At 34.2% G+C, this 19,189-nt stretch overlaps 1 protein-coding gene across 2 annotated transcripts in view; it reads left to right on the top strand.

Annotated features, from left to right (window-relative positions):
* LOC150102038 (uncharacterized) overlaps positions 1–10,691 on the top strand; it is a 266,372-nt gene extending 255,681 nt beyond the window's left edge. For both annotated transcript variants that reach the window (XM_090400132.1, XM_090400133.1), the window contains exon 14: positions 4,381–10,691. In XM_090400132.1, the coding sequence (XP_090256258.1) occupies positions 4,381–4,874 (494 nt within the window). In that variant the 3' untranslated portion in view covers positions 4,875–10,691. The remainder of the gene's footprint in view (positions 1–4,380) is intronic.
* Positions 10,692–19,189: the final 8,498 nt, after the last annotated feature.

The raw sequence follows: 19,189 nt of genomic DNA, 5'->3' as shown, positions 1-19,189 counted from the left end.
GTTTAATGCAACTTTTGTTATGTGATTCTAATTATTCTTCCTTATCGCTCTTTGGTATATCTTTGATATCTTCTTATGTTAACTGCCTTCTGCACTTGCCTTCTTATTCTTCGAACACCAGAAAATTTATTTGTTTTAAAGCTGTGCCACTGATGTGCGTTTTCTATTAACAAGAAGTGTAACATGCGTCCAGTAGTTTTCTATTTACCCTCAGAATATCCCTAATTTAATTAGTATCTGCAGTCGTGGTCTACTATCTATCCTTTACTATCCTTTCTCTTGGGTTCCCGCTAATAGGCTCTAATATTTTTTCAGAACAGTGCATCAAATAATTAAGAATCAGGCAACACTTATTTAATATTTAAACAACAAAATTTAATTCACATTAGACAAATTTATACTGCATTTTCAGTAATAAAAAAAAACATCTCAATTCAAATCTGCATAAATAAATAAGTTAAGTTCCTGCATTTTACTCACACAAATCATATCACATATTTAACTAATTTTCTTAATATATAACATAAATCATTTATACTGAGCAATGGTACTTATTACTTAATTGTTAACTCTTATTCATCGAACAGATAGACGATATCTTTTACACACAATTGCTCTTTCCTTTCTATGCTGCGAATATTCTATAGGTAAGTTTCACCAATTCAGCAAACAGTTACACTATGACTTAATTCAACTACAAATTCCTGACATTTAATTACTTTATAATCTTGAACTGTTAAATCAGCCTATTTAGATCACAGTCCACTAATAAGTTCTCTTAAAAGCTCAAGAAAAATTGAACAAATGGATTAACTCACTTTATAGCTGCTACCCACTGTGCGCTTGGCTTCGAACTGGACTTCTATTCCCTTTTTCTTCCATGGGAGGTTTTTCTCTCCTCTTTACGCCGGTGATAGATTTACTGACGCTTCTGGGATGCCATACTCGCTGCACTTCGGACGAAGATTATCGGCTTGTGGAATGCTTGCATGTGCGTTGGACTAACAGAGCAATTTCTTCCCTCTGTTTAACAGCTCCTGGCAAAGACTCGTCAATTCATCATCAAATATCTGCTTTGTCTGGCAGATCGACTCCTTGTCATCTTTCTTTTAGATGACTGACATGATTTCTCCTGAAGTCGCGTTCCTGATGACATGCATCTGACGGATAACTGCTGGCGACTTCTTGATGACTGACCGATGACCTCTGGATCACTGACAAAAATTTCTGGAACTGATGGTGCGATCTTATCGCCAATGCCTTTTATTCGGTCACTTGCGAATCCTTGCACAGAGATATGTGACCCCCGAACATTTCGGTGGTCACATATCTTGATCCTTTTCTCAGACCGACCCTTCCTTTGTTTTTCTCCAACACTCCCTAAATCCCATTCGTTCTGGCAGCGGACATTCGTTTGAAGCTTTTGTCGGTCCACCTAGCACTGACCTTGAGCGTTTCCATGTAGAACACGCACAAAATTTGATGTCTTTACAAAGAGCTAAAAATATCCTGTTTACTAGTGGCAAGGTATTGCCTTAATACTAAACCTTCTAGAATATTCCCTTATTTGGCAGAGAGCATATACAATTCCCATTGGGATTATTTACATTTCTGTAAAGATGTACAAGTTACAATTCTTGCGCTTGACCTTGGTAAAATTTATGTAAAAATATTTAGACTTTTTGAAGCTACATAAATATTTTTACATCACTACCCAGACCTTAATAAGACCTAAATAAAGGTTGAAATCAGTCCAGATAGTGATTCTTCTCATAATGCATTATACACATCTGCAAGGGTGTATGCTTTCCTTTATGGGATACTAAGAGAATTGATGTGAAGTCATTACCCCCTCTATACAAGTGGCTGAGTCATGAAAATACTTCACATGAAAATATTGTTTACTTACACTTGGATAAAGGACTAAACCAAGAATATAATTTCTTGGCATCTTTAATTTATAGTATAATTAATATAACCAAGTTAAAAAAACTTTCAACATAATCTTCCTTGCTCAGTTGTATATAAGAAATATTACAGACATTATAGAAACTGAAGAAAAACAATTATATAGTAATCTGTGCAGTTTTTTTGGTCCAGCCAATATCAAGAAGTTAGAAAGGAATTTCTTCAACTCTCAAAAAAGCATGGAGGCTTTGGGCTTCCATTGTTAAAATTCTGCTATTTAAGCAGTACAGCTTCAAAAATCCATACAATGTTAGACTAATCACACATGTACAGACCTTCTCTGGCACTACCTGGGGTTTTCACCTCCCTCCCCCTCCATTTGGAGTAAATGATTATAAAGGACCAAAAGCTGAGATTGTTCCTGAATACTACAACATTCTGTACTTAACTCTAAGACTGCTGCATTTTGGCATTGACATTCTTTCCATTAATGAAAGCAAAACTTGGTATGAAGAAATCTTTAACCTCTTGCCATGAATTTCCACAGTTAGGTACTGATGACAATAACACTTTGTTTCATAACTTACTGAAGTTCCAAGGACCCCTAACAGGAGAGATATTTCTGGGAGAATTGCATATGGTCACCTTCCAGTAAATGCCATCAGTTGGAGATGCTTATCATTGGAGATCCAATCTGTGACATCTATTACCAACTGAAAATAGAAGTCATTACAGTAGACCATGCATTCTACAGCTGCCCTCTTGCCTGCGTATTTGGAACAGATTATGTAATGTGTTAAGCATTTCATTGCTTATAACAGAACAGGCAAATAAATGGGAAGATAATTTTGATTTTTATAATTAATGATTTAAAATATAATTTATGGAAAGTTAGGAAAAAAAACATGGATTCAAAAATCAGCAGTATGACATACAAATACTTTACAATATTGAAATTTTATTGTTCAGTGAGACGTTTTTTGTATTTAGAAAGAAGCATTCTAGGAGATGACAAATTTTTGGCTAGTTGGTATAGACCACCCACATTATACAATATTCACCAAAAGGAGATAAAAATCTGTCTATTTTTACTATGAGAGGTTTTTTTAAATGGTTCCATCCTCTTAGTTCACTGTAATCTTATAATCACTTGCAGAGATGACTGAAGAGCAATCCCAGACAGAGAATGACATTTCATGGCATTTAACTTAGATAAGGCTAACCACCTGGGTAGCAGTCATCTTTGCACTTTAGTTTCAGTTGGTCTTTTGGTTGTTCAAACTGCATGAGACTGGTGAAAAAGAAAAAATAATGATAGTTTGGCTACATGATGATATAAAAAAGCTGAGGCCTTTTTTTTTGTCTCTAATACTGTCCATCTGTCTTTTCTTTCTCTTAATACTCTCAGGCTCTTTTGCACATGTGCTAACTATTCTAGGCCTATGATGAACATCCCTTTACTCTTTCATCTCAATAAAAGTCAAAACCAGTCTGGGCTGTGGTCCTTCTCATAATGCTTACCATTATACGTATCCAAAAGGTGATGTGCTTAGCATAACATTAGCATACCAAGGCAATTAATGAAGTCATTAGCTTTTATATACAATTAGCCTAGTTGTGAAGAAACTTCATGTGCAAACGTTGCTGATACTTGCTTGGATAAAGGATTAATGCTAGTGGAATTTGAGCAATAAGCCATTGCAGATGTATGTGCCACTTTACAGTTTATAGCCATTGTTGATTTAACGACTACAAAAATTCTTGAACATTTAAGAATTTTTCATGTAAGCCGGTACATTCCAACATCACTAGATATTTCAATAGTTAATATTTTGTCAGAGATAAAGATTAATATTTTAAATTAATATTAATTTAAAATATTTAAGATTTGAATTTTTTGAAAGATTCAAATTAAAGATTAATAATATTACTCGACAGCAATTCCTTGAATGCACATATCAGGGTTACATTTTAAGGTCTTTTTTTTTTTTTTTTCATTTATGAAGGAACTAGTTATAATTCCTTACTATGGGATGCAGAGATTAAATCTAGGTAGTGTATGATGGTAAGCGAGTCTAAAATGAAAATTGTAGACTCGCTTACTATCATACACTTGTCTAAAGTGTATGATGGTAAGCGAGTGTCTAAAATGAAAATTGTTGTATGGAATATTAGATTTTTCAACTACTCAATTCATCAGCATAAATTTAAGCTGTTTGCCAAGAATAAAAAATGACACATTAAGTACTTTTGCTAATACATGACTTATAATTACCAGTTTTGCAATTTGCATTTAAACATTGCATTGTTATTATGGTTATGCTCTATGATGCTCGTGTTAAATGCTCCTTTTGCTAATGTGCATAGATTTTAATGCATTCAGTTTAGATTATATGTTGCATATACATAATAGTAGAAAACCTATTTGCTGTAACATAAATGGTTAGAAATTAAATTTCATATTCTTTTCAGATGAATCTCTCTCAAATGGAACTCATCTTGGATCAATCCCTTTACATTTTGAGGAAAGAAAACAAGAACTAGAAAGGAATCACAGTACACAAAATGTATATTTATCAAGTACCCAGTGTCGTTTTTTTGTTGTGCTCATATATTATTTATTAATTTCATATTTTAAAGTGCATAAAATTCACGACCTGCTACGTTTCTTAGATTTCAGTGGGAAATGTTGTGAAGGTGGTGTAGTGTTTTCCCTTGAACACTCAATTATAGCTGCTCAGAACACTTCTGTATACATTAAAGTGAAAGACTGGCTTCATGAAATCTTAGAAAGAGAACCAAGCATACATGAAATTGTCGATAGACTGGATGATGTCTTTATGGCATCAGATTTTTCAAGGAATGCCAATGACTTTCAAGAACATGTTAGGGATCTGTGCTGTGAAAAACTGTGTGATAAAACAGTGTTGTTATTACAGTCAATGAAAAAGCTTGTTTATGAATAATGATAATTCTCAACAACACAAGGTTAAGTGAAACATTAATTAAACATTTTATGTATGGGGATTTTACAGTTTAATTTATTTTTGTTAAAATATGCTGTTGAATTCATGTTGATATATAAAAGTTAATTTTTTTTTTTTTTTATTACATTAGCATAGTCACTTAAAATGCTTTTCTACCTGAATTGTCATGTTAGACCGAAATAAAATCTGGCCTTTTATAAACCTAGTAAGAATGTCATCTTGACATTTACAACAAAACCTTTTACTGTTATGCATTACTTTGGCAGTCGTACCTAGAGACAGAAATGAAGTCATTGCTAGTCGCCATTAAGCTACATTTATGTAGATTTCAAAGACTGGTAAAAATGAAATGATTATGTATTCCCTAAATTGTGTGTAGCTGGTTTACCTCTTCTCTAGCAATATGTTAAGATCATGCAAAAGGAAGCATTGGTGGTAGCCACAGCAACATTTCTATTCAATATTGAAATTGTTGAAATAAGTTTGGTATCAGAGAATGAAGTTTATTAGAAGGATTCATGTAAGAAAAGTATTTTTATAAGTAGCTACAATAATGTGAACTTTAACAAAATTACACCAGATTTTATTTATTTATTTTTTTAAATCTAAAATCATTAAAGTGTGCATTTTGCAGGAATAAATGTTTTGTCATCATGTATATATTTCATATTAGTTTATAATAAAAAATAACTAACTGGGTTTATTGATCATAAAGATTTGATATTGATCATAAAGATCATGTTAACTATCTGGGTTTGGATGAACATGCAAATATAAATAAACAACAAGCTTTGATTATGAATCAATACTAAAAAAAATACAGAGGAACCATTACACAAGTACAATAGAAACACGTGGATACTGGCACATGGTCAGTCATTGTTCAGCAGGTGCGTCCACTAGTTAGTTAGCAGAGAAATTAAACTATGTGTTTAGAGATCTGATCTATTTGTGTTTCTGTTATACTTGTGTAATGGCTCCTATGCATTTGGTATTTTTTAGTAATGTATTGATTCATAATCAAAGCTTGTTGTTTATTTATATTTGTATGTTCATCCAAACCCAGATGAAACCACTAGTTAATGTGGCGAAACTAGTCAGTAACTAGTTGTATCAAATCTTTATGACCAATAAACCCAGTGTTAATTATTTTTATTACATGAGTTTTGTGGTCGAAAATAACATACTGTTCATATTAGTTTAGTAAGTTACCATGTTAAAAATACCTACTGTGTTTACTGAACAGTTGTGCTATGTTTTAATTATTTTTAGTTTATAACCATTTTAAAACACTGGAGTTTTTTCCAGAAAGCTTCAAATGTTTTCATATTTCTAGTTAGGACAAATTGATTATAATTTAATTCTTTTATCCCTTAATTTGGAATTACCTGAGAAGGTTATCAGTATTCATACAAAAGTATTTACAGTGAGATTTTAAATTTCTGAGCAAGGTTTTAATTTTATAAAATAAAAATCTGAATCCCCTTTCCTTCCTTTTTTGAAAGAAAGAATTTGGGTTTGAGCATCCCCCAGAAGAAAACTACTTCTCTTGATTTTAAAAGAAGAGAATTAGCAACTAGCAAAAAACCTTCTGAAACTAGGAAATGAAATTTATTTTAACTTAATATTGAGTGCATTTCTATAGTGATGCATTTTTTTGAAATATTTTATTCCATTGGTCTATATACATATAAAAAGGGAGATTCTTTCGCCAATACCTATGCCAATCGGCATTACCTCAACCCTCTCCAAACTAATGGAGAAAGCCATCAATATCAAACATCTCCACTACCTAGAGTCCTGCCAATTATTCAGCAACCACCAGAATGCATTCAAGATTCATAGCCAATCTCTTAGCTTCACCTATCACTGGATATGTGTTATGGAAAGGTTCTGAGAAATATGCACTGTTGCTTTTGACCATTTCTAGCATCAGTTGCCTTGCATTTTGCTGGTTCTCATTGGTCAATGGGAACCAGCTTCTTCTGATCATTCACTGTGTATCATGGTGGATGGCTCTCTCTCTTTGAGCTTTCTCTTGTGCATAAATGACCTACTCTGTCACCACTAATCCTATCCACAGTTATGCAGATGATAATCCATTCATCCTACTCATTTGACAAATCATGCAGTGCACATGTATCAAGATCATCTTCAACCAGTGCCTTAAATAGCATTCTGCATACTATCCTTCAATGGGATGTGGACAATTTAGTTACCTTCATTGCTGTCAAAATGCGGTCTTGCTTTCTCTTTCATTCAAGATGTCATTTTACACTCATCCAGTTCCTAACGTTATACAAATCCCATCCTTTGAATATTGCTCACGTTTGGGATGGTGTATCTAAAACTTCTATAAAATTGTTGACACTGTCAAAAGGAGAGCAGTTCGGTTCATACATGATCCCTCTCTTACAGATTAATTTTAACCTCACAGATACAATGTTTTGACACTGTCTGTTCTACAGGTACTTGAATGGTCATTTACTCCACTTTCTGTTGCACCTGTTAATACAACAGGCAGCAGCTGCCTACCACCCCTTTACTGTGCAACTGCAAATACACTGAACCTGCTTCTCTCTTTCTTTTTTATTCCATCCACCTCTATTCTCTGGAATAGCCTTCTCATGGAGTATTCCGAAATAACTACAACCCGCAACTCTTATTTTATTTTTTTATCTCTGTCCTCACCTGCACCCTCACACATGGCGCTGATGTGCTTATGTCTTTCAACATCTTGTGTATAGGATCTATCTATAGATAAAAGGAATAAAACATTCTGTGTGTTGATATTCAGAAACATTCAGTCCAACACAGAAAATTAAAAGCGATGATTTTTAGCACTTAAATGTGAAATTTCAAACTGCCAGTTTTGCCTGCTGGTAAATTGTCTATTAGTTATGCACAAAATTAATTTGCACTGAGTCATATAGTTTCCATCACTTGATTTCTGTGGAAATGCAAGAGTGAGACTTGCTCATCTCACCACACCTGTCATTTTTCCCTAAATTTATTCAGCATACGTTTAATTTGAAATTGCTTTCTAGATTTTTTGTTCAGCATCACTGTTTAATTTTCTAAACAAGTTCTTAATTTAAAAAAAAAGAAAAGAAAAAGTTATCTCTCACTCACTTCCTTTCTGTTGAAAGGGGCATCGGATTTTGTTTGTGTGGTACCCTTAGTAGTTCTTAGTTAAGGTGGCTTTTTTTCCAACAAATTTTGCAGCAAGTGTTGATCTGCAAGACCACTCATTTTATTGACATATATTCCATTTGTGCCCATGATACATAGTATGTTACCTGTTGTTTCTAACACTTCCAACTGATTTTGTGTTGGTGTTCTTAAAATGTTAGTCATTATTTATGGTAATATTTTTAACTATAATGTTACAGTTCATGTCTCAGTTCCATTTTACAAATTCAATAAGTATTGCATTTTAAATATTGCTGTTATTCTTTATTATAGTACAGGCTAACAGTGATCAGCTTATGTGTATTTCAGGGTGTGCATGCATATTAGGATTGGAAAAGAAAATGAAGTTTCAGTTTTTACTATAAATTCAGTGTAATTTCGTAAAGGAAACTATCACACAGTTCTTCTTATAACGTATGTATAGATAATCCACTAGCAATGCATTGTTGGTCAGGCACTCACTAGAATTTGTTCTTCATTTTATTTTTATCCTTCAGAATATTCTCAAATGACAGGATATCCTCAACTTTTGGATGGCTAGGTTGAAGGATTTTGTGATGGCAGGTTTTGATGACTACATGTAATTTTGATAGAAAAGGAGCTGGGAATTTTCTATTTTCTGTTTACTAGAATTAGTAATACTTCAGGGAGAGCCAATATGTGAAGCATTTCATAGAATGTGAGCATCTTATATTTAGTAAGAAAAATAAAAGGTGATGCTCTTTATTTTTCTATTCACTGAATAATTTTATACTTATGCCGAACTGCATTTATTTCACATGTGTACATACTGTATTCTTAATTCATTACTGTCTTTAGCTTGTAGATCAATTAACATCTACAAGTTGACATCAAATCATATAGAAAATCATCAGCTTATTTGCATTTTTCTTTATGAAATATTGTCTCATTTTTTACTTCAGTCCTTGTAAGCCCCATTTCCTTTGATATATTTATTAATTATTTTAAATAGATTTTACGTTGTTAGCAAAAAACCATTTTCTGCATCAGCAAGTGTAACAAAATGTTTTTATCCATTTATCAGAAATTCATTACGGGATACAAATTCTTACCAAGTGATCATTATTTTTTTTTTTAACTAAATTGTGTTTTAGTAAAAACTTAATTGATATAATTCATAGTACAACAACAACCAAAAAAAAAAAAAATTATGTATATATACTTTTTTCTATCCTGACTACCTGAAAGATATAAAAATCTGTATTAATATTTCTGTTGTAAACTGTATGGAGCCTGCAAATGAAATATTAATTCCTGTGTGTATAGATGTGCATGTTGGCTTTATCTGTCATGTTATATCTATATTAGCTTTAACTTCTATTCCCTTTGTTTTGGATTATTTGGTGGTGGGGGGGGGGGGGTTATTATTTGAATTTCTTTGAAATTTATCACTACACAATAAAGGGAGGGGGAAATCTTATGTAAAGATTATGTGCAACATTGGATTTGTTTTAGCATTCATATTGAAAATTCTCCCAAACTTAACATTTGCATACTTGCTTGAGTACTTAGCACTTTCTTCCAGTGTGTTATTTGACTTCAGTTAGTAGTTTTTTTTTGTGAATTGTGCCAACCAACAGGTGTAAACCTATAGAACATTAACCCCATGAGTGGCTTAACGTACTATGTTTACAACTGTTAGTTGATGGGTTAGTTAATCCAAAAACTCTGCTGTGGACCAAACATGAAACTTCCACAAGTCACTTTAGGACTCCAGTAAGCAGGGCATGTGTTCTTGCACTGGATTATGAAATTCATCTACCACTATATACACACACACACACACACACACACACACACACACACACACACACACACACACACACACACACACACAGATGCTTACAAACTTTATCAGTTCACTGTAAAGTAATAATCATGAAATGCATATATTTATTTAGAAATGGATAAGTTATTTGTGCAAGAAGTTGAACTGCTTATGACTAGACAATAATATGGGTATATTGCACTTGCTGTTGCTGAACATATGATAAAAATGTGTCTTATGTAATTTGTGCCTTGTCACGCCCTGGTATTTCTGACCATGCATGCTAGTCAGATTGCATTGAACAGTTGAATCCTAGATCCAGTTTTGGCTTATATTACTAGAGATAGTTCCTATTTTTGAATCTTGCCTAATTTCATCACTGAAAAATAGTCAGTTTATACCAATATTGATTTGGCTTGACAAAAAATTAGCAGACTTCCTAATAATAAATTTCATTAAATTACATTTGACCAATGTATTTGGTATCATTTTGAAAATATTTTGCTAATAAAAAATAGCTGATTTAAAACAAAATTGATAACTTGCCAAACTGTTAGAAATCCCAAATACAAATTTCAATAGAATCAATTCAGCCATAACAAAAAGCCCATTCTGTCTTATTGGTTTTAACATGAACTACCTTTTTGGAATGGTCGTTCATCTTTATTTTTTAAATACATTTCGATATGCCTTTATCATTCTCATTTTATTAAGCAGCATTTCCAAAAAAAAAAAAAAAATTCCTGAAAAAAATGTATTCAAATTTTAAGATGAAAAGCCAAACAGCTATTTTTTTTTTTTTTTTTTTTTTTTTTTTTTTTTTTTTCTGGCGAGGTTGATATAAGTTAAGGGGATAAAAATCCCTTATTGTTTTTCAGCCAGTAAGTGAAACTACGATCTGTAACGTTTCTTTGCCGACGAACTGTCAGCGTATCCAAGCGTAAGTGACCACTTGGTAGTGCCACACCACGGCAACTTGTTGCAAAGGTGGAGCAAGATCCCTCAGTGTTCTTGATATTTTCTCATAATGTAAAACACACAGCTCTTAAGAGATGTAGTACTGTTTTACATTATGACATTATTTTACATTTAATTACATTAAATTACATTTTACATTATTTTACATGATTATGCTCTCAGCAACCCAGATAGTAAATTTTACTTTCATGTTCCCTTCATTCTGATACTTGCTTGCTTGGATACGCTGACGGTTCGTCGGCAAAGAAACGTTACAGATCGTAGTTTCGCTTACTGGCTGAAAAACAATAAGGGATTTTTATCCCCTTAACTTGTATTCAAATTTTGTTTCTATTACCTTTGGAATTCAGCAGTTGTTGAGTTTTTTGGTGTATATCGTGAAAGTATGCACAAATATGTTCCTTGTAAAGAATAAATCGAAGTACCAACATCTTATAGAAGATTAAGAAGATATCAATGAATTCACTGCATAATGCCATAAACTTCTAAGATAAGAGAAGTATATTACACTTTTTTTTTTTTACCCTCTAATATTTTTCTGTTGATAATTATTTCTAGCATTCAAAAAGACCTTAAATAAGTGGATTGTTACCTATTGAATAATTATATACATACTAGAATGGTACTATATGATTTTGCATAATGGTATAACTGAGCTCTCAGCAACCCAGATAGTAAATTTTACTTTAATGTTCCCTTCATTCTGATACCTGCTTGCCAAAGAGAAAATGGTTATTATAATGTAAGCAGTACATATGAAAATTGGCTTTACATTTTAATTTTGTATACAATAAAACAAAAAAAAAAAAATCCTCTCAGTATGTTAATCATTAAATGTTTGTCTATATTAGTTTCTTTATTACAGTACTGTCCACAATAAGGTTTAGTGTTACTGTAAACTTTTTTCTTTTTTTGTTATGGATTTTAAGTCTACTTTATACTCATGAGTAGATTATATTTGAAAATCCGTGTAACTTTTACTGATTTTAATGGAAAAACTTGAAAGCAAATGTTCTGTAGCTAACAAGTTAAAATGTATATCTTCTGATTTCAGTCCATAATGTGATATAAATTAAATTCAATGGAATTATCAAAACTGTAATACAGAGGTAAAGTAATAACCTTTAAACTGAATCTTTAATCTGTTCATAAATATAATTTGCTTATATATAATTGCTTCTGTAATTGTGTTTTGAGTAATGTATGTATATATGTGTGTGGAGAGGATCTCTCGATAAGTTGGATATCGTTCTCCCCCAAAAAAACTCAGTACATCATAATGTACTAATGTTTGATGGAGAGGATCTCCATCAGCTAAACGCCAGTACAATTCATTTCATTTAGATTATATTTAATATTTTTTTTTAGTAATTTGATAGTTACTAAATGTTATTATTAGCCTATTGTTAGATATCAGCAGAAAAGGTTAAGTTTAGATTCACCTTCTCTCCTTCCATTGGGAAATTATCTGTAGTTTAATAAAGCTCAATGGGTTTGAACACTCAGTGTATAATCAGTTCTCACTTAATAGTGAATGTCTTTTCAAAAAGCCGTGAAAGTGCTTTCACTAGGATTTTTTGGGAGAGTTTACTATATATAGCTGATTGTAAATAAATCTGTTTCCAGGATTGCTTTTTTGGTGAGAGTTTGTTTTATAAATATGAAGTTTAATTATATTAAAAGTTTTCAAACATTTATATATTTTATTTTTTAATTTATTTTTCCCCCTAAAATTATAAATTAGTTGTGCCTAAGATGAGTGATGCATGGTTCCAAATGGTCATCTTTTCAATGCAAAACACTGCCTAATAGGTTAGAACAATGTGAAAGAAATGTTACAGCTGTAACCTTTATTCCTCAGCACACTAGCCATTTAGGAATATCAGTAAACCAGGAGAAATTTGTAACAAATTTTTCTGAATTTGTAAGGAAATTTTACTTTTCAAGATTAATTTTACTACATAAATTTTTATGATGGCTGTTTGTATTCTTTCAGCAGTGGTACATTGAACCTTGTTCTTAAAGTTGAACAGCAATATAAATAATGTAAATAACAATCATTAATATGCAAGTAAAATTCATCCATTTTTTCTCTCTCCATCTTGTATATCAGGAATCTCCAAACTTTTTGCCAGTAAAGCTTGATTGGATAGTTCCTTTTTTTTTTTTTTTTTTCCAGATTAGGTTGGTCGATTGGTAGAGCCTCTGCTACTCATGGCTCACGAAAAAAGTTAAGCAAGTTTGAATGCAGTTAGTAGTTGGAAGGGATTTGATGTTGGCACACTATCCCTGGAGGTGTCACATAATAATAATTAGCATAGAAACAAATTGATTTATAATCCAAGTTTTAATAAATTGTCAGCTAGTCTATTTCTCACTGAATCTTTTTTAATTTATATAGAAAATGGTCATTTTTCCCCTCCCTTCCCCATCACTATGTACAGTTGGCTCGTGATTTATATGGTGAAAGTGCATTAATATTTATAAATATTTGAATGTAATTCACATTTCATTGTAAATAATCATTCGCTTTAAGTTGGAATAAAGTATTTTTTAGTGTTCTTGTATGTCTTTTGCTCATAATGTATTACACACTTAGTAAGGATGCACAAATTACATACCATTTTATTGAAATACATTATTATTAAAATTGATATATGTAGTGATTACCATAAAAGTAGTAATCAATAAGGACTCTTGATCCAAGGCTTGTTATCTGAAAAAAAATGACTACTTCATTTGGGATGTCAATTTGTTTAATGGTATTGATTCACAACACAAGAATAATAAGAAAATAAGTAATTAACTTATTGCTAGTATTATGCCCAGCATCTTCAAGAGCAAAAAAATAGTTTGTCATAGTACACAAACAGCAACAATTCAGTTAACTGTGGGACCAGTTTAAAAAATTGTAACGGACAACACTAGTCCTAATTGGCACAATCTTTGTTGGATAAAGAGAGAAAAGTATTACTTTGATCTTAAAATTGTTTCACAGATAAATGTGGTAAATTAATACAGACATAATTGTTGAGGTTTGGGGAAAGTTCTCAAAATTCTTTGACTACAGTGTGGTCAAAGTCACTGTCATTTCCCTAGCACCTTATTGGCATTTGATCTGGTATGCCATCTAATCCCATAGCTGTATTCACATCAAGGCATCTCCAGTTCATCTACCTCTATTTCCATATAAGCCCTTGCTTCTCTTCTTACTGCAACATCTCCATCTGTTTTGTTCTGCTTTAGTTACCTCTCTACCATGAGTATTCATCAAAATCATTCTTCCTTTTACTTGCCAAGTACTGAATGGGATTACCTTTGGCCTGCACTGCTAATTTCCTTTCACTCTGATTTTGCATTTCTTACCATATTGGTCACCCTTCTGACTTGCTTGTGCTTTGTACGGTCTTGTGCCTGATGGTCACCTTTCTCTTTGAATTCCCTCCACAATTTTTGTAGTTCCTGCTTGATGATTCTGTTCATCCATTTAAAACTCCTATTTGATTTATCCTCCTAAGTATGCAGTTCACCTCAACGCCCCAAACTGAAAATTTCACACAGTTAGCTACTTCCCTCATGGAGATCACTCTTGCCACTTGGTGGCAATACTGTCATCTTAGTTATAGACAAATCCTATGGTTACTAGATCTAGCACTCTCTTATTCATTATTAACTGTGTTGATAAAGAATAATTCGATAGGGAATAAAATGTCCATGCAATTAGCCTAGTGGCTGTGTGCATTGCAACTATATGCCTGGGGAAGGAGTGTCCTAGGTTCGATTCCCATTGGTGACGTGAGGAGCTGAAGGATCTTCCTCAGCCATAGCCAAGTTAGTCGGTCTTGGGCGTGGACAATAGAGTTTTTTCCCCAGTTTATCCTGGGGTTTTTCCAAACAGGCAAAACCAGCCTTGAGAACTCAACACTACAGAACATAGGATATACACCAGGGCGTGGGGTTGACACCACCTCTGAATGGTATGAGGTCCAATGATTAATAAACCCCCGCATGGTAAAAGAGGGTAAAAAGAAGATGAGAGAATTGCTTTAATTCTATTTCTTTCCTCCCGTGTGTCCTCCCTTCCCTTCCAATTGATTCCCATAGCTAAGTCCCCCATAATAATTACTTGCCCTGCACTCATTGAACTTATTTTCTGATGCTATCCACATCATCCCTGATCTGCAGCAGCAACCAACTGTATATTTTGTCATGTATGCAATCAACTTCACACCAGATGGTTTAGAATGCACTATTTTCACTGACCTCCAGTTGAACTCCTACTCTCTCTTTGGTTTCAGTTCATCAGCTATCATCAACAATATCCATCTTTTCTATCCTCAACTGAAAAGACCACATTCTGGCCCACTCTGTCAAGCATGTTAGTATTTGACCAAGAACTTGCCAAAAATTCCTCACCCTTGTTGAATACTCATGGCAATTATTTTCTTTCTTCCTCAATCCTCCCTAAAAATTCTATGCTTTCACATTCCATCCCACTAAGTATCTTCTGTTAATAACCTTTGGATATTAACAAGCACATAGCTGATATAATTTATACCAGCTACGTGCTTGTAGCAGTGTTTAATAACCTGTTTGTATAATATAGTATATTATATGGAGAAATATGATACTCTGAAGTCAGTACAACTGTGGCTAGGTTAATTGGCTGTGAGAAGGGAACTGACGGAGTTTGAAAAAGACATGATGGATGTCATGTCTTTTCAAATTTTGTTCAGCAAATTGGGGCATCCCAGGTCAACAATCAGCAACACTAGACTTGATGGAAGCATAGGGAGTCAACTCCAAGTGCTACTCGCAGTGGATGACTCACCGAACTTGGCTGTAGGATTTTATGAAGGATAATTGTCAAAGGCGCCGTTTGTTAGCTGACACGTTGAATGCAGCGTTTCGGGCATTGATTAGGAAACAACTGCCCACAGGCAATCACAATGTGGGTTTCCATGGTAGGATCGCAATATGCAAGCCCCACATTACCCGAACCAACATGCAGTATCCAGTGGTGCAAAGAGCATGTACAATGGGACGTGAAGCTTGGAAAGCTGTATTGTGGAGCTACGAATCATGTCACATCCTCTACCTAGTACATGGACGGGTGCATATACTAGGTAGAGTTAAGAAACGCTCACCTGGCAGGTGCCCAGTGAACTTTTCTTAACACTGCGTAACCCTAACTATGAAATATAGAGATGGCGCTGTGGTGGTCCTGTTTTAGACGAGGACTTCTCTTTGTGGTGCCAAAAACATTGAACTTCGAGAAGTTTCTGGACAATGCAGTGCTTCCTACTAGGCGTTTCTACAGAATTGACCATTGTTTTTCAGCAAGGCAACGCACCATTTCCTAAGGGCGGCTGCTGTAACTGCATGGTCACCACAATTGACTGGCCTCCATAGAGGAAGGTCTCAACCCTATTGAACATCTGTGGGATAAACTGGAGCATTGGGTGAGGTCAAAGGACATCTTCCCCACAAGTCCATGAGCTCACATGCCTACAGGTAGAATGGTCCAAAATTCCCATTGATCGCTATCGTATGCTTATGGAAAGTGCCCTGTAGGATTGCTGCAGTCAAAGGAGATCCTACATCTTATTAAGGTGGGCTGCAATGCGGTTTGCTCCTCACACTATGGTGCAATTCAACTTCTTTCCAAGCAGTGCATATGACCACTGGGGTTAGATCTAATTGTCTCGGTTTCTTGGGATGAAGCAGCATTGTCAAGGATTCAGAGGAGAGAGAAGAATGGTGATTAGTCTCTGATGTGCTCCTTAGTAGGATAAAGTGTAGGCAGGTTGCAAAGTTGCATTGATGATAATGTGATATGATAAGAGAGGACATATTGCTGAACGTTTATCATTATTTTAGAATATATGCTGAAAAAATGTAAGATACAACAGGAGTAATTAACAAGGAAGTAAGGATTAACCTTTTTTCTGAAGAGTAATAAATGAGTGAAATGGATTGCAGAGTCATTTGTGTGCATTGTCAGTGAATGAGTTCATGATGTGCAACAGGTATTTAGAGATTGCATAATATGGTATTCGCACTCCACAGAGTTTGTGTTAAATAGATAAAAATTCTTATCTTTCAAATAAAAAATAAATCAGCTAACTCCCTTTATTCCCTTTTTACTAGTAAGCAAGGCCTTTTAACTCGATATACCTTTTGGAGACTGAGAGGGCAGTTCAATCTCCACTGGTAGCCAAGCAGAGATAGCCACCCCATGACTATCGTTAATTATAAGCGGCATCCGATGAAGAGACCGGCAAACAAGTGCCGCCATCTCATAACCCTAACACGATATGTTACTGTCTGAAATAATGTAGGTTCTACGATCGATTTCCTTGAGTTTATGGGCTAAAAACCCATTTCCCGAGATTGACGAAATCGTCAGCCGGTCGAAGAAAGGCTTAGAAAAAGCCTGCAGTCGACGATTAGACTTGAACCACCTGAGGATAGACTTAAGTCTATCCTCAGGCGGCCTTGTGCAGAGGATGCAAACGCCACTTCCACCGAGCTAAACAGACAAATTACTACTATTTATCTCTAAAATATGTTTTTTTTTGTAGTTCATGAAAGAAGTCATCATTATGTAAAATAAAACATTGATTATAACCAGAATTAGGTTATAGTCTGTGCACAGTTGATAGAACATTAGCTGCCAGTGCCAAGAGTCAATTCGTGTTGAAAGTGAGAAAGGAATAAGGTGATGCATGTTTTTGTCACCAACACACAAAATCACGTGCTTTATACGTAAAATTTTTCAACTGTCATACAAGCAAAATAGTTACAACTTTAAAAACTAGAATGTTCATAAAAGAAAAGCTAATTTTCCTACCTGTAATAACAAACTACTCATTCCATAAATTGATTGCCCTATTAATGGAATGGATTCTTCTGCCATGCACAGAAGTGTTGAGGAGTCTCGCATCTGTACTATTGGTTGAACTATATTATTGGTTCCAATGAACTACAGAAAAATAAATAACTAATGTGAAGAAAGATGAACATTTCTATTTAATTACAGTACCATATAGTGCTTTATCAGATTTTGTCCTTGATCTTCCTTCACATTGGGAATTGGTGTAATTACCCTTGTTATCCCACCATTATTTTTCCCTTCTCTTCAACTTGGCTCTTCTATATATTATTCATCACATCATGCGTTTTTTAATTTTTTAATTTTTTTTTTAAATTATAAACCAGAGCACTGGCAAATTGGTCATGAGAACACACACAACTTACAAAAATACTGTTGTTGGTGGTGAGTGGTAGATGGCATTGAGGGTGGTAGTGTCGTTGTGAGTAGCCAGGGAGGCTGCGAGATATGTAGTGGAGTAGAGCGGTGTCTTCCCGCAATGAGTCCATGGAGGTATCACGTAATCATAAGACTCGTTCTTTCTTGTCTTTCGCATTCAATAACGTTTCCTTTTGTCTTACCACTTTTCATAGATTTCGTTTTTCTACCACGACTATGATTTTCGTAGCTTGCTTTTAATAGTATCCTGGGCCTAGCTATACCTTTACTCCTGCTCTTGGATCCAGAACTTCTTTTCATGCAGTTCTTGATTTAAATTCTTATTTATCCTTTCAACTTCTTTATGATTTATTCTCTTAAGTCAATAGATGTAGTCAGATATAACTTCCTTCAGATATCTTTTGAAAACTTTCCATACACTGTCAATTCCTTTAGCATGCGGTTTGTCATGTCAGGATGTCGTTTCAAGCTACCTACTGTAATCACCTGCTGTACAGTCCCACACAATTGCCTTTCTTCATTCCAAGCTCCTAGCAGATCTGCCACTGCCTTAAATTAAAATCTTGTTCACTCTCTACAACTAGATACAACTCATCTACCTCATTTACATTCGGATTCTCAACTATAATTGAATAGTGTTGCACCACAAATCCCTTCATCACTTAATGTTCTCTAAATTTTCCTTGAATAACTATTCTCTTCCTCTCCTCGATGGTACCTCCACCTTGTCGTGGCGGTGAATTTGTACTGATGACCTTGAGAGCTACCAGTGCTATCCTGGAGATCATAGGAGAGGTACCAAACCAAAAGAAAGAAATCTATAGGAAAAACAGGACGGATTTACGAGAAACAACAACAGCCTATATCATGAAAGAAGAAATTTTCTTTACCTTTTCATGCATGTTTTGACTCTCTCCTTCCTTCTCTTCAGTGTATCCTAGCCTGCGAATTTTGGCATTTTTTACAATGTTAACGGACAACTTGTAGGCTGACCATATTTCGTTGAGACAAAAACGGGACATTGCGATAGCAAAAACTGGACTGGGATTATGTAATAATCTG

This window comes from Typopeltis vanoorti, chromosome 11 (genome assembly GCF_054136105.1).
Source record: "Typopeltis vanoorti isolate ZY-2024b chromosome 11, IOZ_Tvanoo_1.0, whole genome shotgun sequence".
NCBI lineage: Eukaryota > Metazoa > Arthropoda > Arachnida > Uropygi > Thelyphonidae > Typopeltis > Typopeltis vanoorti.
This window is presented reverse-complemented; position numbering and strand designations above follow the sequence as displayed.